Source organism: Panthera pardus, unplaced genomic scaffold, assembly GCF_024362965.1.
Source record: "Panthera pardus isolate Hobbes unplaced genomic scaffold, ASM2436296v1 HiC_scaffold_24, whole genome shotgun sequence".
Taxonomy (NCBI): Eukaryota; Metazoa; Chordata; class Mammalia; order Carnivora; family Felidae; genus Panthera; species Panthera pardus.
The window spans coordinates 3786286-3806157 of NW_026526810.1; the positions used below are offsets into that span (position 1 = coordinate 3786286).

The 19872-nt window shown below is 49.5% G+C and overlaps 1 protein-coding gene across 4 annotated transcripts in view; it reads left to right on the forward strand.

The window, feature by feature from the left end:
• The window catches only part of SLCO3A1 (solute carrier organic anion transporter family member 3A1), a 311249-nt gene that overhangs the window by 257942 nt on the left and 33435 nt on the right, over positions 1-19872 (forward strand). For all 4 annotated transcript variants that reach the window (XM_019460169.2, XM_019460168.2, XM_019460170.2 and 1 more), the window contains 2 exons: positions 4405-4603; positions 6830-6968. In XM_019460169.2, the coding sequence (XP_019315714.1) occupies positions 4405-4603; positions 6830-6968 (338 nt within the window). The remainder of the gene's footprint in view (positions 1-4404; positions 4604-6829; positions 6969-19872) is intronic.

Sequence of the window (19872 nt, forward strand, 5' to 3'; positions counted from 1 at the left end):
AAGGGGGAGTTAGGAAAGTGGCCTCCTCGCAACTGACCAGGGAGACGGGAGAGTTAAGGACTCCAGGGGTCTGGCTCGGACAGCTGGTGGTACCATTTGTGAAACCCGGAAACCTCAAAGAATCAGATCCGTGGGGAAGACGATGGGATCGCTTTTGAAGTTCCTGAGCGCGAGATGCCCGTGGTGTATCCACGTGGCCTCCTGGAGTCGGCGGGGGATCCGGAAGGAGACTCGGGTGAGGCAGAGAGGTTTGGGAGCATCGGTGTATGGATGGAGGACACGGGAGTGAACGTTACGTGATGAGAAGGTGGAGAATTAGAGGAAAAGGGTGAGAGACCAACCGTGAGGAAACAGTGGCATCTGTGGGGGAGTTCGAGAGAAATCCACAGGGCATGAGAGTCCAGGAAGAGATGATTCCAAGAAGGAAGCTGTTAGCTTCCTCCCATTAGTTGCAACAACCAGGACGCCCTTCCACCTGTGTCAGAGCTGTGTCCGAGAAGTGGTGAAGCGGGGAGCCTGTGCGCTGTGTGGAGAGTAGCCCACACAGAGGGACGGCGTAGTCTGTGACTGTAGGACACTTTCCCGAAGCTCAGGTGTAGAGCAGAGGAGAGTGGCCCCAGCAGGCGGGCCGTGTGTGTCGGGGTCCAGGGGATGGGTGGAGATGCTGCATTGCTGGAAAGGTTGGAAAGGTGAGCAGGTTGCTAAGCGTAGGGGAAAGAGCCAGCATGAGGGGATTTGCGGGAAAGAGCAGGGTGTGGATGGACAGCCCTCGACAGAAAGGCTCATCCGTCCTACAAGTGCAGTGGAGAGAAGCATGAGTGTGGCCACTGAGAATCCGGCTGGGACAGCCCTGCATCTGAGAGAGATCTGCGGCCACACGAATGACCTTCTCTGGTAAGTAGGGGCGTCAGATCATCTGCTGAGGGGAATGGTCTTCTTCAGCGCTTCCTGTGTCTTTGCATGATGGCCAATAAACAAATGCAAAGCCGCTAACCCGTCACGAGTCATCAGGAAAACACATAACCACACTGAGATACCACGGACTGATAGCACCGAATGTTGGTGAGGATGTGGAGCAACTGGAACTCTCGCGTGCGGCTGTTAGCAGTGCCCAAAGGTGGGAGCGCTTGGGACAGCTCCTGGGCAGTGCCTGGTAAAGCCAGCGTTTATGCTGGGATCCATCCGTTCTACTTCTGGGCATGTTCCCACCAGAAATGAATGTTGAAATCCGTTCGTTTAGATACGCGTATGTGACAGCGTTCAGAGCCTCCTTGTGCATAATAGCCCCAACTGGATTCAGCCCAGATGTCTGTCGACAGGAGAATGGGTAAATAAATTATGGAATGCTCGTGCAGTCTTCACACAGCATGAGAAAGCAAGCCTTTTCATACCTGTCTCCGTGTGGGTGAATCTGACAGAGTTGAAAGACATCAGGCACAAAAGAGTACATGTTTATATGAGTTCAAAAGAGGAGAAGTTAATTAAAATGATGGAGGCCTTGATGATGGGTACTGTCTTTCCAGGAGGAGGGGGAGGGCAGCCACCAGGGAACCTTCCTGGGCTGCTGGAAATGTTCTAAGCTTGATTGGAGCCGTGGTTATAGGGGTGTATACAGATGCAGGAATTGATTGGCTGTTCCCGTAAGCTTTGTGTACTTCCCAGCACATGATATATCTCAATTAAAAAAAAAAATTAAAAACATACTATGATAATGCAGCTGGGTCATAGCACGTCTCCTTGGGAGCTGCTAGGGTTGCACAAGCCTTCTTTCTTTCTTTCTCTTTTTCTTTTTTTTCTTTTCTTTTTTATTTTTTTTACTAATAACGCTTTACCATCCACTTCTGTGTTAAGTGTCACTTCCAAGAAGTATTAGCAAAATGCAGGCAGCCCTTTAGTTCCTGTCTGACAGAGATAGGTAAAACGGGTTTCTTTTATAATTAAAGTCATAACTTTTTCGTTATAACCTGGGGTGTCTCTGGTTTCGCCCTCCGGCAGCCAGTTTCTCCATTTCTTCCTCATTCCTGTGCTGCTGTTCTTACGTGCTGATTGCATTTGCTTGGTTGCTTCCGCGCGGCGCGGGGGGCTATGTTTTATTTCAGAATAGACTCCTAAGGTTTCTATTGACAAACAAATCAATACTCTTCAGGGCAGAAGGTCAAAACAACAATCTCGCCTTCTTGCACCTGTTTCTTTCCCAGTGACTCTGTCTGTCAGAGGGCCTGGCAGGGGAGGACCTTGCGGAGAGGCCACCTGCTGGCCCATCTGTCAGTCCGTCTGTCTGACAGTCCACACAGCATGTGTGCCCTCTCCCTGTGTCCTGCTCGGGGCCTCACTTTAATCAGCATGGACCCTGGAGGGCGGGCGGTGGGGACAGAGCGAAATACTGGGAGCACCAGGCAAGGCTCTCATCAGAAAGTGCTTGGTTCCTACAGACCCAGGGGATAGGGCCCAAGCAGTCATCCCTGGGCCTTCGTGCGTGGCTCTGTGCCAGCCTTGAAGCCATCAACAAATGGGACAGAGTCCCAAAAAGAGCTACATAGATGATTAAGGCGCTGATGGCATGGATTTATGCATGAAGGTAAAAAGGACTCAATCTGCATAGGTTAACGTAATGAGGATAGTTTCGGGGAAGTTCTGATAACTGAATGCTAAGGCGGCACACACATCAGGGAGGAAGAGAGAAGGCTGATGATGGCTGGGAGAAAAGGCGCCGAAAGCCTGTTATTGCCATAGTTACCATCATCACCAGGTGATGCTCCCTGCGGTCTCTGCTAGGAAATGAAACAAAGCACATGCCTGCTCTCTGGGCGTGGGCATGTCCTCCCAGTGTTCATTCACACAGATCCAACCTGCTCACCTTTCCACGCATCCTGAAAATGAGCCTCAGCGCCCCGCTCTGTGCTAGGCACACAGAACCGTGTGGACTGAGCGGGATGGAAAAGGTTCTTGGGCTCAGGGAAGCTTCGTCTGGGGAGGGGGAGAGTGAACAAGAAACAAGAGAACTAAAAAGGAATGAGGCAGCTTCAGACAGTGGGGAGAGCCATGAAGACAATAAAATGGGGGTGAGGAATGATAGGGAGGCCCCTGGGTGGAGTGGAGTGTAGGACCACTCTAGATGGTGTGAGCTGGGAAGGCATCTCTGAAGGGAGTACGGGGCCAGCCAAGTGGAGGCATAGTGCAAGAATGTTCCAGGAGGGGGATCAGCAAGTGTAAAGCCTGGGGGGACCTGAATGGGCTTGGTCCATCCCGGGGAGGGAAAGGAGGAACAGTGGGCATGGGGTGAGCAGAGAGAGGCACTTGGGGGCTAGGTCGTGAAGGTCGTTTCTACGCCAAGAACAAGGGAAAACCAAGTAGACATTCCAAGAGCATCAGGTAACACAGAGATCTTTGTTTCATTTAAATGTGACTTGAGCTATTTTCTTGCAGAGCTCAGCCTTCCTGATTATGTTTTTCTTACCCTAATATTAAAATTAATTTGCATTCTTTTAGCACATACCAGCTGGTTGGTGTAGTCGATTGACCTAGAGGTCTGTTGATTGGCAAGAAGGAGGCAGCCTGCCCTGGGAAATTGGCCATGTACTATCTACATGGTGAATAAATGACACACGGCTAATTTAAAGCTGAGTTTTAGATGAAGCAAATCAGAACAAAGCAAAGACCAAACAGGAGATTGGAACTCTAGGACCCTTCGGCCCTTCTAAAATTCCATGAGCCTCTGAGAATCAGAAATAACAGGTTTATGGTCCTGTTGCCTTGCAGATAGCTCCGTTTATAAGACAGGGGGGAAATTTTATGCCAATTACTCACCAAGAATTAACAAAACGATTTGATTGATGCTACTTCCGGAGAGGTCTGGGAGCTGGTTAAAAGGCCACCTGCATGGGCCGGTGAGTCCTAGGACCTTTGTTTACACACTGCCAGGCCTTTCCATGAAGACCTCCTTGACTAATGAGAAAAAGAGAGAAAACCCCCAAATGATCTTGAGTCCCCTTTTCCCACGTCATCTCAAAATGCACAGAGAGCACATTAGTGCTCCGTGATCTTTACATCCCTGAAACATGTGTTCCAAGTCTGTCTGTCTTTGTCTCTTGGCTGTTCCCATGCCAGCCGTGTCTTTCCCATGAGGGTACCTCACTTAGCATGATAGGTGTAGGTATTTGGACCCCTAATAACAGAGTGTGTACATGTGTGTCTCCCCCAGTTTTCTGTGAGCTCCCTGAGGCCAGAAATAAGGCCCTTTGTGGAGACCTGGGGGTGGAGGGCAGCATGGAGAAAGGGGTGCAGTCATGGTATCCCTGGGAATTCAGGTTGGACAGGGTTCAGCCCCCAGCCTGGCACTCATCTGTTGTATTGACTGGTCCCGGTTTCCCTGCTAACAGTTTCTGCTCCTCTGTTTTTCTCCAGGGATGACTGCAATCCCATGTGCCTGTCTGGGGATCTTCTTGGGTGGTCTCCTGGTGAAGAAGCTCAGTCTTTCCGCCCTCGGGGCCATTCGGATGGCCATGCTCGTCAACCTGGTGTCCACAGCTTGCTATGTTTCCTTCCTCTTCCTGGGCTGTGACACGGGCCCTGTGGCTGGGGTTACTGTTCCCTATGGAAACACGTAAGTCCCACAAATGTCTGTTTCCGCCCCTGCCTGCCCAGGGGATGCCATGGTAGGGTAACAGAGCCAGCTTTGTCTCTGGTGACCATGAATGGAGGGTTTGATGATGCCTCTGTATCTTCCTCCCAGTGCCGGAGAATCAACGTGGACCTCATGGGTAGAGGGTGCAAGGCCATTCCACTCAACAGCTGTCTCCCGGGACGGCCGGGAACACATGGGGGGAAATCATCCTACATTCACTCCCCACAGTACTCCTGTTACCATTTTTAGCATTTGACCTTAGGAATAATTAAAGATAACACAGAGAAATTTTATTTTAAAATTCATCTTAGGGGCTCCTGGGTGGCTCAGTCAGTTAAGCATCCAAGTCTTCATTTCGGCTCACGTCATGATCTCACTGTTCATGGGTTCGTACCTTGTCAGGCTCTGTGTTATCAGTGCAGGGCCTGCTTGAGATTTCTCTCTCTCCCTCTTTCTCTATCCCTTCCCCACCTGCTCTCTAGATAGATAGATAGATAGATAGATAGATAGATAGATAGATAGATAAAAACTTTAAAAATTTCAGCCTAAAAGGAAAGACAGAATAGATTACAACCATTCCTGAAATTTTCAGGAGCTATCATTAGGCTCCCATAGTAATTATAGGGTCTCATCCACAGTAGGTATTGATAAGTATGGGAGGGCAAAGGAGGTGGGGAATAAAAGAGGGAGAAGTGAAGGAAGTTAGTTCTTATGGGACACTTTTTTTTCTAGTTATTATCCCAAGGCTTTGACTAGAGTCCAACTAGAATTGCCCCAGAGGGAATTAGGAAGAGTCCAGCATCCACAGCTGTCCCCCTTTCTGTGTGAGACTTGGAAGCTGCTTGGGGATCAGCCTGGAGCACCAAGGGTGCAGCAGAGTTGGCCTGCAGGATACCAGTTCCTCCTCCTCCAAGCAGGCCATCAGGCTTTCTCCTATAGTCCTGTATCTAGAAGGTATAGGCACCCGCAGGGTCAAGCAGGCTGAATGTGGGAACACAGGTGAAGGCAGCTGTCTGTATATTCATGCATAGTCCACGCATTTGTGTGCCCCTCCGTCCCCTTTTCCACCACCGTGGCCACTTCTGCCCCCACCCCAGCCCCGGTTCCTCCCCCTCCCAAATGTGGCACCTTCTGGTTTGTGCATACCATGAATAACAGCTTTTGGAGAGAACGACTGCCAGCCTTAAACTGTGCCAGCTCTCAAGTAGTAAACTTGTAGCGGTTCAAAGCATAGGGTCTTACGATAATGAAGTTCTTCTTCATTAAAAAAAGAAAAAAAAAGGCTCAGGGACTACAGTCCAACTGCTAACTCTCCCCAGATTGGTAGAGCTCCAGAACCCCCTCCCCCTTTCCCATGTACAAGGTGGGTATGTTTGGGCAGGCGACTCAGCCTGGTTGTGCCTCAGTTTCTCTCTTATCAACCCCATGGGGTTACACAGAGAATAAGTGAAATATAATCCGTGCAGTACCGTGAATAGTGCCTGCCACATAAATTGTCAGATATCACCGTCATTGTCATTACTATGAAGCGTTCTTGAACCCTGGGAGGCTCAGCTGAAAATAACGGGGCTGGAAGGAGAGCCTGCCTCTCTTTCGGAGCTCACAACGCCCACTCCGCCCTTTTCCTCTTTGCAGTTTGCAGGCTCTGGGTAATTGTGCCTTTAATGGTACAAAAGGAAATTTAAAATAACTCGTGTTCTTTTTCTCAGGAAGTTGAATCACACAGACGATAGTTATGGAAGCCAGTCTAGTTGAGGTGGTGTTAAGCATCGTGAGGCCTACTGCCTGCTGGGGAGGGACAAAACAGAGACCAGGCCTGCCCCGAGGAAGGGAGAAGTCTGTGTTCAGCTCTGCCAGGAGGAGTTGCTGGGTCAGGGAAGGAGGAACGGGCTGAGCTGCAGCAATCATGAGCAGCATCCTGGAGGAGGTGGCCCGGAGCTGAGCCCAGAGGGCACGTTGGTGCAAATGATGAGAAGAGGCTTCTTCCGCCTCCGGGCAGAGGAAGCGCGCAGCCTGGCACCGTTGCTTCTGCGCGTGCGCGGCGTCTCTCAGCAGAGGCGCCAGGCCGGTCCTTGTGGGATGGGGAGGGGGAGATCCGAGGAGGAGACGGCAGGGGTGTCAGGTGACTCATCACAGCAGAGGGCGGAGCGATCCAATCGAAATTGACCTTCCTTTGATGGATTCCATCTTTCGGTTCTTTTCCAGCTCAGCGCCTGGCGTGGCCCTGGACCCCTACTCACCCTGCAATAAAAATTGTGAATGCCAAACCGATTCCTTCACTCCCGTGTGTGGGGCAGATGGCATCACCTACCTGTCTGCCTGCTTCGCTGGCTGCAACAGCACGGTATTGGTGATTTTCTAACTGGAGGGGATGGGGCAGGGGACGCGGGCAGACAGAGTAGTTTAAAACCCACGGTCAAGGTCAGCAGTGGAACACCACATGTGTTCTATACTTTGTGTTCCTGCCCTGTGACTGTTTGCGACTCTACCGCAGTCCAGTGGAGGATCCTCAGCAGAGTGGGTAGACTGCCGGGTCTTTCAGGCCTTCCTGCTAAATCAAGTAGGTTTCCAGAAAGTGTCACAGAGCAACCAAAAGTTAAAAAGAAAAAAATTCAAAGGAAGCTGTATATATGGAGCCAGAGAAAAAGATTATGGTTCAAGACACAAAGGATGTCAGTGGAATAGCCTGACTCTACCGGTAATGAGCTCCCCATCAACAGAAGTATGTAAAGGAAGGCTAGAATACCATTTATCAGAGAAGTCTTCTTCTAAACCTGAGACTATCTGACACTAATTCAACCTCTTCCTTTTCTGTTTCCTTTGCCTTATTATTCTCAACTAGGTCCCTCCCACTTTTACCCATCCCCCGCCCCACACTAAACTGTTTTTTGTTTTCCCCCCTTGTCAGTATGAATTTTCCAATTGGCTATCAGCCTGCCGTTTTCCATGTTCTCTGCTTGAAAACCTGATGCTAAGGGACTGACTGGTCACCAAGTCATGCTTATACACCTGCCTGTCTTCTGCATCCACATCACCACTGCCCTGGTGCCAGCCCTCCTGGTCTCTCCCTTGGACCAGTGTGGCAGTTGCCCAACTGTCCCCACAGCTCAGGGTGGCCCCCTTCTGGCCCATCTTCTACACTGCAGCCGAAATGATGTCTGCAACATTGCAGAGGACCCTGTCTAATGCTACCCTGTCACCTATGAGATAAGATCTAGGCACTGAACTGGCTTTGTATGTGCCTTCAGCGCAAGTCTGTTCTCAGCCATTCTCTCTAGCTCTATTTCCTTTTAGTTTGTGGTATTCAGCTTCCCCCACACAACGTGTATGCCTTTTCACACTTCTCTCCCCATTTGGACAACTCCTACTCAACTGTCGGTACCCTACTCGAATTCCCCCTTCTCTGTGAAAACATCCCTTCTCTTCTTTAGCTTTGATGTTCTTGCCTCTGTGGTTCTCTGATCTGTCTCTCCTGAAGGCTTCTCTCTCATTTCACTACAGTGATCTGCTAAGCGTATTTGTCGTCTGCTGTGATCTGTGAGTTTCCTGAGTGAGGGCTGTCATCCAGGAGTGCTCTGTAAATGTTAAGGAATGCATAGGTGAAGAGAAAGATAAGAAAAAGGCTAGGTGACTGCTTTAGAGGAATTCAGAGTTGGAATTATTTGTTTCTTGTCCTGCTCACATTCTGTATCTTTTAGAGGCAGCAATTTCTCTGAAGGAAGAGAAATCGATCACTTATTTTCATCTCCAAAGATTTCATTTTTCTTTGCTTTTAACATTTAGATTCCTGGCCAGTTATTAACATTTTTCTATTGAGAAAATAAATCCCGATGGTGGGGGGATGGTGGTAGTGGTGCTGGTGGAGAGAAACTGATTTTTTTTTTTTTAATTAGATGATAAAGCAATTTCTTTATGTGACTGGAAACGAATTTTAGAATGGGATGGGGCCTTGTGAATGGTTAAAATAAAAGTATAAGCTATTCTTTTTCATGACAACAATTTTATTAACATCTTAATAGCCAAAAAGTTATATAAATCAGTTTTGGTTCTTGTCCTGCTTTAGGAATTAAATTGACTCAGTATAGGCTGGTATCCTGAGACCAAACAGGTCTCTATTCCAGAGCATTCTCTGACAGTGAAAAAAAAAAAAATTGTCTTAAAAATTGCATATCCCTTGATCTTGCATGTACGAGTCTTCCTGAATAAGAGCCTCGCCGGCCAGTGAGTCTTTGCAGCTGCTGAAACAGGAATGTGTAGAATGCAGTTATTGGATAGTGAGCTTCTCTGATTCCCTCTGGATATACTGTTCCTTCTCCAGACACCTGCCTTTTCCTCACATTGCTGGAGGCCTCCTAAGGCCTCCTATCATCTGCTGGGGTGCAGGCCAATCAGAGAGGTTCTCCTCCCGCGATTACAAGTGAGAGATTGAGGTAGCCCCGGGCCCCAGGACCCGGTGGGAGTCACATTTCTCCTCCATGGAGGCAGATCTCAGGACATCCTGGCTGTCAACAGGTCGATGAGGTCACGCCTATCCCGGAAAGGGGCCCTTGTGACGACCCAGCCTTAAAAACAACCCTAACTGTAGAGGTCGCAACAGCAGCAAACTTTTTCAAGAGCCTGCGTGGGCCAGGCAACAGGCCTTCCACATGTCACTCATGGTCCGGGACGGCTTGGCCTGGAGCCAAAGAAATCTCAGGCCACCATCCAAAAATGAGCAGAAAGCAGTTTCAATCTTCTAAATCTCTGCTGCAGTATTTTGGGAAAATGCCAAATGGTGGATTATATTCCTGGTACATTCGCTCCCTCCTTCGTTCCCAACTCTTGGCCTCCAAGCTCTCAAAAAAGCTCTTCCGCAAGCTGAAGCCTTCCTCATCCGTCTTCCCAATTTCCCTTTTTCCTTATTATTCCTTCACCGTCTGCTGGAGTCCTCTAGCTTTCCAGGTGTGAGCGCAGCCATTCTTACCCCTGCACCCCCGGCCCTGTGTGCGTTTTCCCGTCGATCCTCCTGGCAACCTGGGGAGGGAGGTGTTATTTTCACTCCTGATGACAAACTAGTCACTTGCCCCGGCTCGCGCAGAGCATGGTGGTGGTGGCGCTGGAATGTGGATTGGTCTGACCCCAAACCCAGTGTCTTCCTCTGACTCTGCGACTGACCTCTTGAGGATGCTTACCTTCTTCCTTGAAAGGACTTCACTCATGCGCTCCATAGTCAGGACATTGCCTTCAGAGGCTGGCCCTGCTGCCTCTGCAGCCTCAACCTCCCCACTTCTCCCACCTGTTGAAGAACGACTTATTATGTTGAACTTCATGGGGTTCCTCTGACACACCCAGCTCTCCCTTACCTCCAGGTCTTGTCACGTGCTGCTCCTTTTATACCTCCGGGCCTTTGCACACGCTGCTCCTTTTATACCTCCGGGCCTTTGCACACGCTGCTCCTTTTATACCTCCAGGCCTTTGCACATGCTGCTCCTTTTCTCAAGGAGAGTCTTCCCTTAAGCCCTTCAGATGCACAGTAGTTCTTTTTCTGCAGCTGAGAAGCCTCCTCCCCACTTATTACTTCTTCCAGGGCTGCATTAGAACCTCGTCCTGCAGAGTCCTCCGGCACCTGCTCTGTCCTGCAAGGTCAGACCCTCCCTCCCCAGTCCCCAAGAACAGCTTATTGACTCTGCATCTCCCTCACTGGGCTCCAGTGTCCAGCAATGGGGTTGGGGTTTTCTTGTGGACCCTTGCATTTCCAGTGCCAGCCATGGCTCTGGATAAAGGCCCCAGGCTTCCTGAACACCTGGCTGGAGGCCCCGTGCTGTCCCCAGGAAGCCACGGGTGAGAATACTACTTCCTTGAATAGCATTTGGCAGGCCAGTAGGTTGGCCAATGCAGATTTTAACACTAAAGCTCCAGTCCTTGTTCATGTCTCGCCCACTTGTAACTTCCATCAGAACCTGTGAAAATTTCCCATAACTCTATTAAATGTGAATACGTCACCAGTCACATAATTCTGATTATAGGGAAATCTGGTTGGCATTAGTGGTTTGCTGATGTTAGACTTTCCTTGACGCCCTGGCTTGGGTTTTGTATTTTATTTTCTTATTGCCTGTCTCCTTGAGTGACAGCAATGAAAGTTTCCAGGATCGCATTGACTGCACAATTTCTAATTTGTCTCCTTGCATACGACTGGGAGGGGTGACAAAAAAGATTGCGAGTTAATTTTGTAAGCTTCCTTTGGCATGGATATATTGCCCAGATTGTTCCTGTACCTTTCACTCGCAGAAGTAATTATTCCACCAGAAAGTGTGTTGGTATGCTGCTGACTGACTGCTGGAAGTTGTATCCTTTTGATGTACTAAATAATCGACTAAAACAAACAAACAAAAAGGCTTGTATCAGCCACCAGTAGAACGTTGGAAGTCAATACAGGTCCAGCACAGCAGTTTGTAGGCGACTAATGAGAGATGACTAATCTATGCCCCCCCATTCAGACAACCCCCCCCCCCCCCATTCAGGCAATGGATATGTGTCGAGCACCTATCTGAGAAGAGCCTGGAGCCAGTTCTGTGGAAGGGCGGAGGGGAGGGGAAGGGCGGGAGACCCATTACGGATGCACGCAGGCAGTTTGTTGTTGACCTTCGTGGATCTCAGCCCTGCCTGCCTATTAGGATTACTTGAGAGCTTTTAAACTATGAGGCCTGAGCCTCATCCTTAGAAAGTCTGATTTCCTTACTGTGGGATAGGACCCAGGTATCTGTATCTTTTGAAAGCACCCTCCCCCCGCCCCACACCAAATGTTTCTGGAATGTAACAGAGGTTGAGAACCACTGTGCCCCCTACAGAGCATCTCCAGCTTGGCATTGCTGACATTTGGGGCTGTGTCTGTCTTCAGCAGCATCTCTGAGCTCTACCCACCAGATGCCACTGGCAATGCCCGCCCATTTGTGAAACCGCCAATGTCTCCAGATACTTCTACAGGTTGTGGTTGGGGGCAGGATCCCCCACAGTTGAGAACCACTACTCCAGGAGAAGGGATGGGTTCCTAAGTTTTTATCTTTCGAGAAACAGTGTCCGAGCTGACGCTGAACATCCAGCCTTCGACGTCCTTTCCCTTCTCACCTTTGTGTGGTCAGGCACTCAGGAAACTGAACTGGAGACTGGAGGTGCTGTGTCTGCGAAGTGCAGAAGAAACGAACCGATTGCTTATACACCCTCTCTGCCCTACGGATGTGCTTACTGTGTCCTGAAGCAAGGTTTAAATGGCCTGCGCATTTCCTACATAGATCTGGGTTCCTGGCCTCTCTGTAAAAGTTGGACAAGAGCTGACTTGGCCCTGGCGCCCTCGCAGGGCAGCGACGGGCTGGAGCTGAGAAATGGTCAAACCCACAAACAAGGCATTTGATCTCCTCTTAGCCGTAGTCCCCACCACTGGCTACCCCTTACACCTGTGCCAGTTTTCTTACCTGTTTCCTGTCTTGCCCTCAGAGGTGTGGAGTTTGCAAGCCCTCTCATAGAGCCTGGCCCCGTTTGTCAGAACTGATTTAAAAGTGTGTACTCGTTCAGGCGATGGCTTGTCAGAAGATGTGACTGTTCTGAAATAAAGCCCAGCTAGGGCATTGCCACCTGAACCCCTACTGTATCTCAGGGCCTGAACTAGGCACTAGAAATAGAGAACTGGGGGGCACCTGGCAGGCTCAGTGGAAAGGCATGTAACTTTTGATCTCGGGGTTGGGATTTCGAGCCCCCACGTTGGGTATAGAAACTACTTAAATAGATAGGGGCACCTGGGTGGCTCAGTCGGTTAAGCATCCAACTTTGGCTCAGGTCATGATCTGTGGTTCATGGGTTCAAGTTCTACATCAGCCTCTGTGCTGACAGTCTGGAACCTGCTTCAGATTCTGTGTCTCCCTCTCTCTCAGCCCCACCCCTGTTCATCCTCTCCCTCCCTCCCTCCCTCCCTCTCCATGTCTGTCTGTCTGTCTCTCTCCCTCTCTCAAAAATATTTAAAAAAATTTTAGGGGCACTTGGGTGGCTCAGTTGGTTAAGCATCCAACTCGGCTCAGGTCATGATCTCATGGTTCGTGGGTTCAAGCCCCACGTTGGGTTCTGTGCTGACAGCTCGGAGCCTGGAGCCTGCTTCGGATTCTGTGTCTCCCTCTCTGCCCCTCCCCCTGCTGACACTCTGTCTCTCTAATATAATTAAACATTAAAAAAAATAAAAAATTTTAAATTAAAAAAAAAGGAAAAGAAATACAGAGCTAGAAAGGTAGGAGCTCATGTTTACTGTGAGATGAGATACAACGTACAGATAGAATTATGTACAAAGGAACACCCACGAGCGACAGCTAACCTATTAAGCGAAACGAGCATATTATAAAACAATATACCCGATTATGATCCCTTTTAGTAAAGAAAAGGAAAAAAATCTAAACACTTGTATATCTTTACGTGGAAAGATCTATACAGAAGATGTACACCCAGCTGCTCATAGCACATTACCTCTGGCTAGAGACTGAAGCATTAATTTTCATGTTTCCTTCACATTTTCTGCAAACTCCTAAATGATCCAAAATGAGCACGTATCCTTTTTTCAATAAGGAAACAAAACTTTTTTTTTTTTTTTTTTTTTTTATGAAAAGATAATAACCTGACAGTAAAGGATGGGTGGTTACGTGCCCATAAGAGGAAGACACAGACACATGGAGAGATCAGGAAACCCAGAGTGTAAACCCGCTCACGCAGGGATTGCTTCAGGGCGGGTGGAGCTGCGAGGGAGGGGTGCAGATGTTTTCCCCCCAGAGGAGGAATAGCGGCAGGGGAGGCTTCTCGTGTAGGAGGAGTGGGTATCAGGTGGTGGAGAGGCCCGGAAGGATATTCCAGCATGGACTGTGTGTGAGTGCGGGGCTGATGGGAAGGCCTAGACTCTGCGATATGGGGACAGATCCCGTTTGCAGGAGAGAGAACAAGAAGGAGAGACACAGGGACGTGATGCTCACTCCTAGCAGCAGCCACATCTTTCCCCTTCTGTCTCCTGCCCACGCTTCCTTCCCGAGGTGGCTGGAGCAAAGCGTGGGCCTTGCTGCTCCCCAAAGACCAGCCCTTTCCTCCCCTTGCTGCAGGAGATAATTAAGGCTCTGCCCGGATGTGCTCTGGCTCCTGTGTTACCAGTGATGGGAGCGAAAGGTGGACGGAGGTCTTGCTTTCATCTGAGAATTTTTCTCCCTGGCCATTATCCTTCAGCCAGTGACCCTGAAAGGGAACAAGAGAGTCTATTTCTTCTTGCAGTTTTTCAATATCCCCTTTGCCTCTAGGCACGTAGGTTGTCCTGCACGTTGTGATGAGCGTTGAGGCCGTTACCTAAAAATGCCAGCTTGGGTTGGGCCAATGAGGTGAAGAGAGTCCAAGCTACCAAAGGACAGTAATAAACGACAGGAGGGTGTCTGAGGAACTTCGTCGAATCATGAAAGGAACTGTTAAGTGTCTAGGACGCACAGGAGCGCATTGTCACTGGAAGGAAAAGGTCCCAGTGTTTCGTGGTGGTATGGCAGCCCTCTGCCGTCCCCTTATCAGGATGTGATGACAAGGGATCAGAGGTCTCACAGACAGAAGCGGGACAGAGCACTGTGCGTCCTAGCATTCTCTGTGACAAACTCTCCTTTAAAGCACAGGACTGGAGCCCGAGTTTTAATAGAAATGGCCATTTCTGCCTCGTAACTGAATACATTACAGAAAGAAAACCAGAAAGAATATTCCAGAATTTGGGGGAGTAACTCTCTACCTTTCCACGTTTCACAGCAGGCTCTCAGTATAAATCACTTCATCACCCCCATACCTGTCCCCTCGCAAAAGTCATCTTTCAACCTAGAAATCAGTTTTATTTGTGCAATTAATTGATCCAAGAAGCAAACACAAACAACTTCATTTGCTGGTATTTTCGAAACATTGCAGATAAGTCTTTTTTTTTTTTTTCCTTATAATAGGAGCCATCAAAAATAGCATGCTTCTGATTTCCTTCGTCAATAGAAAATTAATCCGAGATTCTAAAGAGTAATTTTTCTATTTTCATGGTCTCCAGCTTTATTGCAATTATTTATCCCCATCATTATATGTGAATGGAAACATTTCTCAGTCTAAATTAATGACTGAATGTGGAATAGGAGTCCGATTTTCAGTGACTACTCTTCATTGATTTCTTCTTTATTTTCTAATGCTCTGGAGTTCTTCATTTTTTTTTGATAGATGATGTATTTGTATTGTTCAGAAGTCAAAAAATATAAAAAAGAGGGAGTGGTATCTCTCCTTTGCACTCTGTCTCCTGTTCACCTATTTTCCAACCCACTGCTCTGCCAAGTAGGTAATTACTATGATTAGTTTCTTGTGTCTCCTTCTGGATTTTAACGCATATCCAAGGTCTTTCTGATTCCATACCTCGTTGTTTGTGGGTTTTTTATGGTTAATAATTTATATTGGTGTTCTTTCCATATCCATACGGGAAGAACACTCTTGTATCTTTTTTTTTTTTTTTTTCTTACGGCTACGTGGTCTTTCCTTGCCTGGATCCGTAGGAACCTGTTTAACCAGCCCCTGTGTTGGGTGTTCAGATCGCTGCATAACTTTGGGTCTTGCAAACAGTGTTGTGGCTCACATTGTACTTACGTCATGTTGTGCGCGGGCCCATCTGTCTGTAGGATAAGTTCTTATAGAATTTACAAGCGAGTCCCCTTCTGTCCTCTGGGTCACCGCTGGTTCCAAAGCTTTGCGTGGCCTCCTGTGCGAGCACAGTGGTCGTCTGGTTATCAACATGCTATGTCAGGATGCACTTATTTCCAAGAAAGCCAGGTCCTGCTCCCACCTCCCGCCCCAATATGTGGCGCCAGACAGAGAATGTAACTCCTTCCCCTAGGTTGGTGAGCCGGGAAGACGTTCCCTTGAAACAGAAGTGGAAAGTTGGACGTTTTCCAGGTCAGGAATGATGCACCAATCTCCCAGAGCCTAGTGCACTTTGGCAACAGTGAAATATATTGGGGACTGCCAGGGACAGCACTTGATTCAGGCCATGACTGTCTACAGGTGGCTTCTGAGATCCATCTGCTTTTAGGACTGGCCAGATGGAACTGTTATATACAGACAGGGTGAGAATTAGGATCCTAGTCTCTGTCATCTCCATAGTAAAGTGAATCGTTCTGTCACATCCAGGTTATCTCTGTATTTTCGAGCTTCCTGCTCCTCAGAACTTTTGCAAGTTTAGGGGTTCCCACGTGGATGCCCGGTTAATATCAGTGGAAGAAGGGCTGTTCCCCCCCTGCTTCCTTTCTATTTGGGATGGCAGTCTGAAAGCCCCCCAGGAGGAAAGTCGTCTCTTACAGTTAGGCACCTTGGGGAAGGCGAAACCTTGTGTCCTCATCTGTGGTTCCTCCCACCACACGTGGACTCTGGGTGGACGTTTCTTCGCACATAGCTGCCTCTGTGGCCAGAGTCCCCACAGCCCCTTTAGCACGACATGCAGGTCCATCTCTCTTGTGTCACCTAAGCCCAAATGAAGGATGTGACACTCTCTCTTGCCGTGTGACCACAGGCCCAGCATGTTCCCTTAGATTTCCCTCTTGGAAGGGTTGCAGGAATGTCCCAGGTGCCTGTCCCCCCCGCCCCCCCCCAAGACCGTGGGACCCCCCAGCATTTCCAGATGCTGTCATTGTGTTGGACTGAGTCCTCTGCCCAGAAAGGAGTCCCATCCATGTCCCTGCTCCGACCCTCTGGCTTACCTCCTCCCCAGCCTCTTCCACGGCTCTTCTCAACTAAGTCTGAATAAATAAATACAGATTTGCCGACAGCCTCTGGGAGGGACCCAGCCATCTCCAGCTTCTCTCCTGGCCACTTACCAGACGACATCTGCCCTGGTTGCATTTCTTACTTCTGCTCTTGTGGTGTTAATGACCCTACAAATGCTTCATTTCTGTCCAGTCGGACTGCAGCTGCCCTTGGCCTGTTCTCGTCCCATCCCTTCCCCTGGCTTTGTGTGCCATCACCTCTGTCCCTTGTCTTGGCTCAACTCTGCTGCCCACTCACTCCATTCCCAGGACATTGGCTTTAGGGGACACGCTCATCCCCTCCCCGGACCAGACAGAGCTGTGCAATCCCTGTGTCAGATAGTCTGAAATAAAGATGTCTCATTTTTATCCCCTTCCATTAGAGCAGGAACACAGACCTAATCCAGAGTGGGTCCATTTCAGAAGGGATTTTCTCAGAGCAGAGAGGAGCCAGGCAGTTTTCCTATCATGGTAAATATGATGCAGTTGGGCCCTAATCTAGGTATTGGGCAAAAATCTAAGACTGAGTCTTAGATTAGACCTACTGTAATAGGTCCCAATTACAGATCACTTCTTAAACAAAGCTCTCCAGTCACAGGGTTTATTCACCAGGTTCTGACCCTGATCACTCGGCTGCAGGACTCACGTCATAGTCCTAAGAGGCTATGTGAGTCAGAGCTCAGTTCCTAGGGTGGTTGACTAAGCAAGACCACAGCCATCCTGGAGGGGACTGTTCCTCATTTATACATGTGCATTCTTTGGATATATGTGGTTCTTAGCCCCCTACACCTGAATCTCTCTTTTCTCTCAGGCTATGACAGGGATCAGAGACGGAAGGATTTGAGGGTCTGAGAAGGACTTAGGATATGGTGAAATGAATAGGCCTTGAGATCTATCCATTTATTCAATAAACAGCTGATGAATCCCTGTCATGAGCCAAGCCCTGTTCTCTAGAGCTGAGGATAAATTAGGGAGCAAAACTACAATGATGTCTGGCCTCATTAGCCTCATAGTCGTGAGGAAGACGCATCAGACGTGGCAGTAAGGAGCAGGGTCCAGAATTCCCACCTGCTGTCCAGAGACACCATTTCTCGGGCAAGAGATGTAGAGGGAATGGGGGGGGGGGGGGGTGAGAATTTCATCTGTCTGGGTTTGGTCCGGAAAGCAGCACCCACAGGTATTTTGGAAATAAAAGAATTGAGTGTAGGAAATAGAGCTTATGTGAACGTGGGGGAGTTGAGGAATTAAAGTCTCGAGGAATCACAAGACCGATCTTTGCCATCCCCAGAAGCACCAGCTGATATGGGTAAGAGGGGGGGCTTGTGGGAAAATCCCAAGAAGATGTGTTCGTATGGCTGCTCTGTGAGACGAAAGGGGTGCTGACCATGTCAGCAGGTGGACAGCCGAATCGGGAGAGGTGGGCATAGACCTGTGCTGTCAGCAGGGCAGATAGAAAAGAGGGCGGGTGCAAATATGGATGCTAGGGCCAGCTGGCACTTTCTGGGCACCTCTGTGGGTATCATCCTTATGTCTGACCTTCAGAGCGTAGTGGCCTCTGCTTCACTTCTGCCTTCTAAATCTCACCCGTGTCCCCCTCCCATCCAGCTGTCACCCCTGCAGGGAGGGGGATTCCAGAGAAGTAGTTCTCAGATGTAGATGGGGAGGAGTGCCACGCTGACAGTGCAGAATCCAGCTTGGGGCATTTGTTCCTGGATTTAGTGTGGAAATGGCGACATGCTTGGAGCCTTGGGACAGGACATAAAACGTGGGTCTGGGACGGTCATGGGCTATGGAAGCCAGGGAGGGGAGTGGTTCACAGGCACATGCTCTTGGGGGCCCCCCCCCGTAAGAGAAAAGCGGACGGTGGGGTTGGGTTACGGAGGCCCCCGGAGATCTTAGCACCATCCGGTTCCCGCGTGTGGGGACAGAAGCCCCCTGGAGTGAGGGGGAGCTTCGGGAATGAGATGGAGGTGGTGGGTGTAAACAGCTAGGGAAGTTTGGCTGTGCAGTTGGGGTCTGGGCAGAGGGGGGTATAGTTTCCTCTCCTGGGCTGGAAGAAAGGTGACATTTAGGTTGTCGTTGGGGAGCAGCCCTGCCTCCTGGTAAATGCAGATGAGGATTCATTCGCCTAGGCATTCTAAAACCACCTACTAAGAGTTACCAGCTCTGTCTCAGCACCGTGAAACACTCAGAACAACGTGCATAAGACATGGTCTTCCTTTATCCCGGGAGCCACGAGGCCTCCTCCAGGAGTGTGGGAAGGTCCCTCGGTGGTGCATAGAGTGTGCCCTCATACAGGGGCTCCTCGGGGCCCATGAAAAACCCTGGCTCAGGGCTGGCTCAGCCAGTGGGGGGCCTCCCAGGAGGTGGAGGTTTTACAGAAGAGCTAGCAAGACCCCTTGGGCAGAGGTGTGTGGGAAGGGCCAGGGGGCCAAGATCTCAGCATCTCCCATGGGAATTACAGTAAACACCATGGGGTGCTGTAACCTGGCCACTTATACAGAGGCACCTGCTCTTGGCACGATGCTTAGGAAGAAGCATCCAGCCCCACACCACGTCTGCCCACATGGGTAAGCGCCCCTGGGCAGGATGCAGCCAGGTGGCTCTGATGGGGCGGGGAGCGTGGCACAGAAGGGCTTTTGGACATCCCTGAAAACATCCCTTGTGACTTGATGGGATAAGAAAAGCCCCTATCTGTGCTCTGCTCTGTGGGAAAAGAAAAGAGGCGAGAGGGAGAATGGAGAGGAGAGGAGAGGAAGGAGGACAAGGACGAGCAACGTGAAAGCCAAAGGGGATTTGTTTGACCCTCAGGAGGATTTTTCTTGGCGTGTGCTCTGAAAGCCGAGCAGTGCTGAGAAGAAAAGCAATGAATCATTTATGATTGTTTTCATTTTGTATTCATTAAAGGCCTCTGCACTATTATTATCGAACCTTAATTGGCTCTGCGCTCGCGTGGCACTGCCTCTCCCAGCCCCTGCCCCTCCCCTTGGCCATCAGAAGTTCCTCTGATGATGAAGCTGGGGCCGGACCTCGCTGGGGAGCAGGGGCAGCTGGGCAAGAATCCACCCGCAAGATCAAATGGAATGTGGCCGCCTTTTTTTTCCCCCCTCCTTGGATCATGTATTAATAAATGTGTCTGGTTTGGGCTTTCGTCCGCTGCCCGCGATCTGCTCCAAGCTCCTGGCATCTCTTAGCCCTCTTTGCTTCCCCTGGCACGTGAGAACTTTCCCATTAACCTGCCCCCCCCCCCCGCCCCCCCACCACGGGAGCAGCAACCTCGTGGCTGACAACGCACATCCTTTGTTCCAAATGCCACACTGGGCACTGAACCAGCAACAATATGCAGGTTACCTGATTTACTTCTTTTAATACACTTCATTGTAATTATAACTGCATAAAAGAGGACAAATTGGCAAGTAATTATAACGTTAATTTGGCAATGTTTTATCCTATTGT